At 31.7% G+C, this 11725-nt stretch overlaps 1 protein-coding gene across 1 annotated transcript; it reads left to right on the forward strand.

Annotated features, from left to right (window-relative positions):
* Positions 1 to 5100: 5100 nt before the first annotated feature.
* LOC139863935 (putative DUF21 domain-containing protein At3g13070, chloroplastic) lies at positions 5101 to 10082 on the forward strand. The gene is made up of 12 exons (XM_071852535.1): positions 5101 to 5358; positions 5443 to 5540; positions 5616 to 5699; positions 5867 to 5930; positions 6026 to 6103; positions 6196 to 6299; positions 6384 to 6465; positions 6570 to 6709; positions 6800 to 6878; positions 6957 to 7020; positions 7113 to 7208; positions 9868 to 10082. Exons 1-12 carry the CDS (start codon positions 5101 to 5103, stop codon positions 10080 to 10082), a joined length of 1362 nt encoding a protein of 453 aa, XP_071708636.1.
* Positions 10083 to 11725: the final 1643 nt, after the last annotated feature.

An 11725-nucleotide genomic window follows, 5' to 3' on the forward strand; every position in this document is an offset into this window, starting at 1 on the left:
TTGCTTGTTCAACGATTTCCTTTACAACCGGACGGTAGTTTATCGAAAGGTAATATACGGAGCAAGTAAACTGGACGTGTTGCTTTTCCAATACAAGGTTAGCAAGTGGGTGACACAAAACCATAAGTTTTGAGCTAAAATTTTCAAATCTGTAACCCACAAAACCCACATAAACATTTTGCAAACACCGGTGAAGGGTTATTCCGGAAAACTTATCTAGGGTAAAAGCTAGAATGAATTTTCAAAAGATCAAATGTTTTCATAAATATCTAATTTCCTATAGGATCTAAATTTTTATAGTCATGTGGGACTGTAAACCACAACGTTACTATCATTGTTCATACCGCCGTATCAAAATCACTGATGTACAAAGTGTGAAGAATAAAGAAGTGATTCTAGTAAAGTTATATTCAAGTTCTATATTGCTTGAGGACAAGCAACGCTCAAGTGTGGGAATATTTGATAATGCTAAAAGTGAACACATATTTCACAGTATTATCCTTCAAGATAGACAAGCTTTTAGTTGTAATAGTTCTATTTACAAGTGATATTCGTTTAAATAATAAAAGGTGAAGACAAAAGACAGATTCGACGATTTGAAGACGCAAATGACCAAAAAGCTCAAATGTACAAAGTACAATCCAATTGGTTCAAATTATTGATAAAAAACGTCTAAAAATGACAAGAGTACAAGCCGCAAAACGCAAAGTACAAGATATTAAATTATACGAAAAGGCGTTCGAAAATCCGAAACCGAGACATGAACCAACTATCAACGTACGACTCAACGAAGCTAAAAGTACAAGTCAACTATGCACAAGAATATAATATAATATATAATTAATTATAAATATATTATATTATAAAATATTCAGCAGCCCACGTTTTGGAATTGTGTGATGAGCTGGAAACCAAAGCTCCGCGACTGCGGAGCTGTGAGGCACAAAAATACTGCAATCGCGGAGTAGCACAAGATCAAATGGGCCTATAAAAGGCTGAGCATTCTGCCGAACTCCTCACACCTTTTATCTTCTCTTCTCTGTAAACATAATATATATATATATATATATATATATATATATATATATATATATATATATATATATATATATATATTATAATTTTAGTTTTAATTTTAATTTTAATTTAAGTTTAATAATAATAATAATTGGGTTATTATAGCGAATGTTTTAAGGTTTTGTAAGTCGAAACTCTGTCTGTGTAACACTAAGCGATTAATACTCATTGTAAGTTATGTTCAACCTTTTTAAACTAATGTTTCGTAGCTAAGTTATTATTATGCTTATTTAAACCGAAGTAATTGTGATGTTGGACTAAATATTAAGACTGGGTTATTGGGCTTTGGACCATAATTGGGGTTTGGACAAAAGACCGACACTTGTGGAAATCGGACTATGGGCTATTAATGGGCTTTATATTTAATTAGCTAAATGATATCTTTTTAATTTAATATAAAGGCTACAATTTAACGTATCTATATATAACCACATACGCTTGACTGGGTACGATGGGCGGGATATCTATAAATACTGATAATTGTTCATTTGACCGGATACGGGGATGGATTAATAGTCACTGGACTCATTAAAACAGGGGTGGATTACATTCAAGGGTAATTGGTGTAATTGTTAACAAAGTATTAAAACCTTGGATTACACGCAGTCGATAACCTGGTGTATTCATTAAACAAAGTATTAAGACCTTGTTACAGTTTAAGTCCCCAATTAGCTGGAATATTTGACTTCGGGTATAAGGTTAATTTGCCGAAGACTCTCGCACTTTATAATTATGACCGATGGACTATTATGGACAAAACCAGATGGACATATCGAATAATCCAGGACAAAGGACAATTAACCCATGATAATAAATTAAAATCAACACGTCAAACATCATGATTACGAAAGTTTAAATAAGCATAATTCCTTTATTTTATATCTCATCGCACTTTTATATACTGTCATTTTATTTATCGTACTTTAAATTATTACACTTTTAATTATCGTACTTTTATTTTATCGCACTTTTATTTATCGTCATTTACTTTACGCTTTAAATTAAGTTATTTTTATTTTTAATATTTTGCATTAGAACTTAAAATCGACAAACCGGTCACTAAACGGTAAAACCCCTTTTTATAATAATAATAATAATAATAATACTACAACTTATATATATATATATATATATATATATATATATATATATATATATATATATATATATATATATATATATATATATATATATATATATATATATATATTATACACATACTAATAACAGCTACTTATATATATATATATATATATATATATATATATATATATATATATATATATATATATTATACACATACTAATAACAGCTACTTTTTGAGCCTTCCCATTGGTCCATCTACGCATATTATCACTATTCATGATTTGCACACACTTTACACACACTATTTTCACTCACTTTGGGTTTTTAAGTAAAAAAAAAAACTGGGAGAAATTGGGCGGTGGTTAGCGTGAGGGATTGGAGAAAGGTACCGCTCCTCCATACCCATTGCCATACCGATTGCAATTGCCATGTATTCATCAACAATCCCTGCTCATTCTTTCTCATTCTCAATTTCAACTAGAAACCCTCCTCCTCTATGTAAAGCTTCGTTCCAGTTTCAATTGCAGAAGACCGACCACCAGGTCCAAAGTTCCTCATGGACTGATCCTTACCACCGAACATATCATGCATCCTAGCAGCATCAGGTACCTAATTAAATACATAAAACCATCAATTGATATACACTACTACTAATTTTCACCTACAATTACATATCAACGACAACAAGTATCAAATTTTATTATAATCTGAACAAAAAAATCAACCTTAGGTCCTCCATAAGGAGTAGACGAACGACCACGACCACGTCGACCCCTGCCATCGCCACTGCTGGACTTCTTATTGTTCTTGATGAGATCATCAAGTGACATATCTAAAGCAGCACCGGCCATCAGTACAGAAAGAACGTGGATTTGCTGACAAAAAATAAGTGTTTGGGTTGAATTTGTAGTTTTAGATGAGATCGGATGAAAAAACTAGGGTTTGGAACTGCAGAGGGGATACCTTTTAGGAGTTTGGGTTGAATGAAAGAATTAATCTGCCCTAAATAGATTAAAAATTATTTTATAGTTATATTTTTATTATTATACACAGACTAATTACAGCCACTATTTTCCTGTTTCCAAGATTTGATCGCGTTGCTATTCTCGCCTTCTCTTCTCTACAGGTAAGATCCTTTCTTTCTCATTTAGGGTTTGTTTCCTGCTGTTGACTGTTATTTGTTCCTATTTTTGGTCGAATTTTTATTCAACCATATGCAATTAGGGTTCGAAAAGCATTCACCGATTATATGATTCCCACTTTAAAATTTTTAACATTCTTATTTTGTTGCCTATTCATTATACTTATTTTTTTAATTGTTGGTTGCAGAGGATAGAAAATGGTCAGGTTGGTATCTGGATATTGGTATCACCTTCTCTTCTCTACAGGTAAGATCCTTTCTTTCTTATTTAGGGTTTGTTTCCTGCTGTTGACTGTTATTTGTTCCTATTTTTGGCCGAATTTTTATTCAACCACATGGAGAGAACCATATGCACCGTACTTACTCGAGGTTTTTTTACGAAGATGATCATTTGGTACGTAGTCAATACAAAGCATATTGGCTTAGTTTTTTTTCGTTACTAATTTTTGATGATTAGTGGCTTCGTTTGTTCTCAAATTGCTCTAAATAAACCATCTGGTCTACAAGTTTTACCTGGGGGATTATTTAAACAGTGAACTGTTTTGACACAGCTTCAGAGGCGTGTAAAGAATCAACGATCATCAATGGTAGGTCAAGAATTATCTCCCGTTCCAGTTCATCGGCTTGGAAGAGGCACATCAGGTAGCGTGTGTGCAACAGAACTTCAGATTTTTTCTGTGTTAGTTTATTATGTAGTTTAGACTAATTAATATGATATATATGCTCAGTATAGTTTAAATAGCATTTCTTAGTTCCTTCAATTCGTCAACCCGAAAGTCAGGTTAATAAACTTTTTGTTCAGCTCATGTTTAAATTCGAGAAGGTAGCTTTCAAACTCTTGATCAGTACCTTAATTGTGAATGTTGGCTGACACTATGCTCATCGTAATATTAGATAACAACTGATTTATGTGAGTGTGATGAAGATGTTGGTACCAACATAACTTTCGAGGGAAAAGCTTTAAATCACTACATAGTCAACAATGTTAATTCAATTTTTTAGTGCTAACATTTGTTTTACCTTCTTTGGGAATTCCAACAGGTACAGAACATTTTATTATTATATGACAGGCCTAAAAACTTCAAAGGTTGTGTCTCGACACAAATAAGTGGTCGTTCACTTTCATAGAGGCAGCAATTTTGATCAAGGTATTATTGAATGGGTCAAAATGGGTTATATATTGAAATCGACTTCCATTATCTATTTGACAGGCTTTTGAAGCCTACGATAATGGAGGAACATTATGGTTTAATTTTTGTTTCATTGCGAGTACTTGCGATGGGGTTCGCGTATGATTTTTACTTCGTTAAGTGGTCGATGATGGTGAAAGGTAAGGGTTTAATTCATGTTTATTATCATACCCTAAATGCTTTTATTGATTCTAAGTTTTTATATTTGTTCAATTACCCACATATTAATAACAGCCAATTCCAAAAGCTACAGGTATTTTGAGCTTACATTTTTAAATTTAACATATAAATTTTTATATTGGATTGATTCATCAAGGGTTGCATCTATGTTCTTCGTCTACAGGTATTTTGAACTTACATTTTTAAATTTAACATATAAGAAAGCTAAGTTGTTGCGAAAGTTTGTCTCTCTTGAAATGTTTTTGACGATCCACAAATCATTCAAAAAGTTAGAAACAGCTGCATTGTTCAATTTGGGTATTCCGTAATTGAAAGTGTGTTTAATTGATCTTTATTCATGGATCGTTTAGAAATTTATTCTTTTTTCACGGGTCGTTTGGATTTGAGTTTTAATTTTATTATTTAATTTGAATATTAATAACCCAAATGGTGTGGATTTTGTTAAAAAAAGGTTTGATTTTGGCTGCAGCATGCTGTGTGTTAGGATGCTGCAAGGCTGCTCATGGTGTTGAATATTTTGTGGGTTTAGAGCAGATTAATTTGTCATTTATTGATTCTTTACCCAAAGTTTTGATGGTTCTTAAAGTTTTGAATGAACAAGGCTTAATCTTAACTGCCCTTTTTGGTCTTTCTGCATTTTTCTCCATGGCTGAAACTTCAGTTACCACTCTTTGGCCTTGGAAGGTATCTATTATCCATTATATGTTTGTTTTCGTATCATTAGAGATATAAAAATTCAAACTTTTATACATATATGTGTTTGTTCAGGTTCGAGAATTGGCTGAAAAAGAGTCTGAAAATGACGTGTTCAAAATGCTTCGTAATGATGTTACTCGATTGTTGACAACCATACTTATTGGCAAGACGTAATGTTCTTTACTTGCATTGAAACTTGATTTTAAGTTTGATATGAGTTGATACTTATTTGTTATCACTATTAGTGTTGTCAATATTGGAGCCACAACACTGGTCACTGAAGCAGCAACAACAATCTTTGGTGAAGCAGGTGTCATTGCAGCCACCGGGTAATGACGGTATGTTTATTAACTACTTTTTTGGGCAGTGTTTGGACGTGTGATATAAACTTTCAATCTAAATACTTCAACTTCAAAATGTAGTATTTACAGTGCAGTGTTTGCATAAAAGGTGTTTTAGTTATGACTGTTCGACTATTCAGAGGTTAACTATTCAGTTTCGTATTATCTTTAATAAAAGAACAAACTAAATACTCCGTATTACTTAGAAGTTGTTTAGATGTTTGTTTTGAAAGGGATTGTATGTAATAAAATAGAATGTGAAATATAGTATTAGCAATGAGACTTTAACCCAAATAGTCATATATTAATACCAGGTTGCTGTTTTGCTACTGACTGAAATAACTCCAAAAAGTATAGCTGTTCACAATGCCACCGAGGTTGCAAGATTTGTGGTACGCTAACAACTTTCTACTTTCTTTAAAACCGTTAAAAACTGTTGTGTTTTAAGGACTTTACCTGACAAATTAACTGCCTTTGGCTCTAGGTCAGACCGATTGCATGGCTTTCTTTAGTTTTATATCCTGTTGGAAGAGTTGTAACGTATCTATCAATGGGAATGCTCAAGTTGCTTGAGCTGAAAGGAAGAAGGTGTGCTACATTTACAATTTTTTTTGTTGTTGCATGTTTTGGATTTATGTGAATCCTAATGCTAGCAGTTGTAATTTCTGCTAGTGAACCGTATGTGACCGAGGATGAGTTGAAGTTGATGTTGCGAGGTGCTGAACTAAGCAGGGCCATAGAAGAGGAAGAACAGGTATGTCGTCACTTTTGGAGCCTTATAATACATGTTCAACAGGTTATCATTTATTGGATAAATTGATTAACAACACTTTGTGTCTTTTTTTTCTTTTCTTTTAGGATATGATTGAAAATGTTTTGGAAATTAATGACATGTATGTTCGTGAGGTTATGACACCTTTGGTCGATGTGGTTGCTAGTGATTCGAGTGCAACACTTATTGATTTCCACACCTTATGGGTAACTCATCAGTATTCAAGGTATGTTATATGTGTTGTTATTGAGCTGAAAATTAAAGACACATATATGTTCTTATTTAAGCTTGCTAAAAAGGGTAAAAACGATGACAGGGTACCAGTATTCAAGCAACATGTTGATAATATTGTCGGTATCGCTTATGCGATGGATCTATTAGACTATGTTCAGAAGGTTAAAAATTGACACATCAGCCTTTTTTTTACTACTTATGAAATTGTATTTAATGTTCAAATTTTTTCTGTTTTGAAGGGAGACATACTGGAAACTACTACTGTAGGTGATATGTCTCATAAGCCAGCTTATTTTGTGCCTGGTATATTTATTTTTTCATATTTTTTCCTTCATTAGTTGAATCAGACGATATAGTTTGGGCATAATATGATGATTTTTTTGTTAAAAATGCAGATTCAATGTTGGTGTGGAATCTTCTAAGAGAATTTCGCATCAGGAAGGTACACATGGCAGTTGTGTTAAACGAATATGGTGGGACAGTTGGAGTAAGCACGAACTCTTTTTCTGGATACGTAACGCTTTATACCATAATTGTTTTTTAATTTATGAATGAATAAAGTGTAATAGGTTTTTAAGATTCTTTAGACTTTGAATTTTCTTAATATGGTTGCCCACAACTGATTCTCAAGTGCGTCTAGGATGCTTGATTTCACTTCCCTACTTTGATCTTCACCCGTTTTTGTGTGTGACATAGTAGGGTTTCACAGTTTCAATACGTTAGGTATGATTCATACATCAATTTAGCCTAATTTATTTTGGTTTTTTTTTTTATAGAATCAACTGAATATTTGGATTAACAACTGAAGATTTTATATAAATATTTTTTATACCCATTACTTATATGTAGTCAACAACGAACACAGTACTACTGAATTAATAGCTATCGCTTCTCATTTTGTGTGTTTGTAGAAAATTCTTCAGGTAAGGTAACTGATATTACAGCTTATAGTATCAGCCTTTCACTTCTAATATTCGTTGTAGATTGTATTCCCCAAAAAACAGCAAGTCAAATGTGTCGTGTGAATTGCTAGCTAGCGTTAAAATCGCATAAACCTTAGAGCAGCAACACGCGAACCCTCAATTCTTGTTTATATACAAATATAGTTAATAAAAATATAGCGTTAAACTCAACTGTATCCCTGTTGAACGAACCGGACTTACTAAAAACTACACTACTCTACGATTAGGTACACTGCCTATAAGTGTTGTAGCAAGGTTTAGGTATATCCATTCAATAAATAAATAAATAACTTGTGTAAATTGTATCGTATTTAATAGTATTTCATAGTAAAATATAATCTATTTCGTACTACCGCTCGCACACATCAATTACAAACCGGCAGGGAGGTTACTATGGTCTTTTTGCGAAATTATTAGTGATGTTTTACGGATCGTGAGGATCCAGATATTAAAGAATTCATTGAATGAATGAGAAAGTGACACTTTACTATTAATAAATTCATGATAAGATTACGATAGCGATGTTTACCAAACTTATATGAATGAGATTTATGAATATGATATTAATAGAGATAGCATGCCATTCTATCTTTATTAATATTATATACTGTTGATAGCATGATGTGTTATCTTTAACATATGACTGGAAAGGGTCTCTAGACCAATAAGAGGATATGTCGCTCCAGAACCCTTACCGGTGGCTCAACGACTAGAGCTCTGCTCTTCAGAATCTAAAAAGACTCAACAGAGATAAAAACCAAGTGCGGTTTATTATTTAAATACAACCTGATTACAAATGACAACCGAGGCTTCCTTTTATAGGCAAGCCATAATACTATTTACAGATGCTCTGGGACCCACGCACTACGATCGTTTACATTATTGATCGTTTACATTATTGCTGTAACCCGCGCACTTATTTAATCTTTAAATGTAAACCACACACGTCGATCTACTTTAAAGATACCTATGGCCTACATGGCCCACACACTTATCACGCGTATATACATTACAATTATTACAAAGACACGTTATCTAATTTTACATTATTGGTATGGTCCATGTGGGACCCGATTTTTTATCTTTCTTTTGTCTACATCCAGTCATCAAGCAGATTCAACACCAATTACAGTAAAAAAGAGAACAAATTCAATCACACCAATGACAACTCTTAATTTTTCAGAGGGAGGAGGAAGAATTACAAGAAACACTAAAAATTGTAACCCAACAAAAAACCACCAAAAAAGAAACTCCAGAAAAAATCAAAAAAGAATCATCTTCATCAACAATACCTTCATCATCAATATCAACACAAAATTCACAACCACCACAGGAACCAATCGTCATCAACCTAGAAGAATCGGAACAAGATCAATAAGTACCTAAGAAATAAAGATGGTATGAAATGGCTGAAGAAGAAAATTTAAGACAATGCGTTTATAAGCCACCATCACCAACAGAAAACTATTTATATCGACAAGGTATGGTTAAGAACAAAATGTATAAATGGGAACACATACCATCTCAATATATACCTAAAGTACCTATAATTAAAACAAACGATGAAATTTTAAACATTGATTGCGAAACAAATATAGATGAAAAAAATACAAGATTGGAGTAACAAGATGAGTGCACAAATACAATTAACAGAAGAATTAAAAGATCTTTCTCCCATAGACTTATTAAATTTTATAATTCATAAAACTTCAGGAAACGTTTTTAGATATTTAGAATCATGGAATCAAGAAGAAAGAATTAAAATAGTTATAATTGACGCTATAACAACATTTAAAAATATAATAGGAAAAATTGTTCAAGAATTTACGGGAAGGAATCCCAAAGTTGAAGTATTCAATGAATTTTTTAAAGAAATGGACTTTTGGCATATAACTAATTTAAAAATATGTAATATGTACTATCTTGAACCATTCATATGTGAATTTTCAGAATAATATTATAAACTAGATACCACAAAACAAAAAATAGCATTATATATGTTTTTTAATAAATTACCAGAATTAGTAGCTATAAAAGTAAAAGACGATTTCAATACTATAGATAAAACAAAAATAGAAGATAGCTTAGGTGCACGTATCACTGCAGTTAAAATGTGGATGAAAAGTGAATGTCTACAAGAAACAGCTAGAAGAGAAGCACATATAAAACTTTATTGTGAAGCACAAAGTAACCAAATTGGAAGATATGGTTGCGATAAACCAAAAAGATGGAAAAAGAAACCATATAAATCGCGATACAAAAAATCATATAAGAATAATGAACAACGATATTTTAGAAATAGAAATCAACACAGATAAAAATATCCAAAACAAGAAAGCTCTAAAGAACAATACTGTCCCTCCAAGAAAAAAGATTGTAGGTGTTGGTTATGTCATGAAATAGGACATTACGTAAATAATTGTCCTAAAAATGAGAGGAAAAAGAAACCAAAATATTAAAAATTGCCTACGACTTAGGATATGAACCTTTAGAAGATTCTGAAATAGAAAACGCTACATTTATTATCGTTTTTGTCAGTAAAAAACCTCTACTAACATATATAGACTCAGGAGCAACCATGTGTTTTGGAAAGAAAAGATCATTTTAAAACTGGGAAAAATTGAAAAAACCTTTATAAGTTATTATTGCAGATAAATCTATACACAATATTTGGTATGTCACCAAAATGGTTCCACTAACCATAGAAACACATACGTTCATAGCACCAACTATTTATATGCATGACTCGGGAGTTGATTTAATAATAGGAAATAATTTCTTAAAATTATATCAACCGTTTGTATAAACAACTAAAAGTATTAGTCAAAGACACCATAGAACAAATACAATCATTATTATACCAATTAAAAACACAAAAGAAGTCATACGATCTATAACATAAAATATAAAATTTCAAATAGAATTATTATATTCAATAACAAAAGAAAACTTGGAAGAAACTTTAAAAGAAGTATGAAGTGAAAATCCTCTAGATATTAAAAACACAAACAATCAATTAATCACAATAAAACTAAAAAATTCACAAGATGAAATAAATGTACCAAATAAGATACCTTATAGTATAAAAGATGTAAAAGAATTTAAAAAAGAATGTCAAACCTCCTTGAAAAAGGAATCATAAGAGAAAGCAAGAGTCCTCATTCAGCACCCGCTTTCTATGTAGAAAACAAAAATGAAATAAAACGAGGCAAAAGAAGAATGGTTATAAACTATAAAAAAAATGAATGAAGCGACAATTGGAGATTCATACAAATTACCTCGAAAAGACTACATTTTAGAAAAATTAAAAGAGAGTACATTCTTTAGTACTTTTGATGCAAAATTTGGATATTGGCAATTAGGACTAGACTAGGATACTAAACCCTTAACAACTCTTTCTTGCCCTCCTCAAAAGCATTATGAATGGAAGGTTCTACCATTTGGACTAAAACAAGCACCATCAATTTTTCAAAGGTTCATGGATAAAAGTTTACAAGGATTAGAAGAAATATGTCTTGTTTATATGATGATATTATAGTTTTTACTAACGGAAATGAGCAGGTACACATCGATGCAGTTTTTAGAGTTCTACAAAGATTAAAAGAAAAAGGAATAATTATGTCTCGAAAAAAATCAAAACTCTTACAAACAGAAGTGGAATATCTAGGATTAAACATTACAAAAAACGGAATAATTTCTTTAACTAATACCACACAAGAAAAATTAAATCTTTTTCCAGATAAATTAGAAAATCGAAAACAGATCCAAAGATTCCTTGGATGTCTGAACTATATCGTTGAACAAGGTTTTCTAAAAAATTTAGCTAAAGAAAGAAGAATTTTACAGAAAAAACTTTCCGAAAAAAATTAAGTGGAATTGGTCTCAATCGGACACTGAGTTAGTACAAAAAATCAAAAAATCAGTACAATACCTTCCAGCATTATATAATTCTGAAGCAAAAGATTTCTTGATAATAGAAACCGATGCCTCGGATGATACATGCGCTGGTTGTATGAAAGCAATAAAAAATGGCAAGCAATTATTTG

This window comes from Rutidosis leptorrhynchoides, chromosome 8 (assembly GCF_046630445.1).
Source record: "Rutidosis leptorrhynchoides isolate AG116_Rl617_1_P2 chromosome 8, CSIRO_AGI_Rlap_v1, whole genome shotgun sequence".
NCBI classification, from domain to species: Eukaryota; Viridiplantae; Streptophyta; class Magnoliopsida; order Asterales; family Asteraceae; genus Rutidosis; species Rutidosis leptorrhynchoides.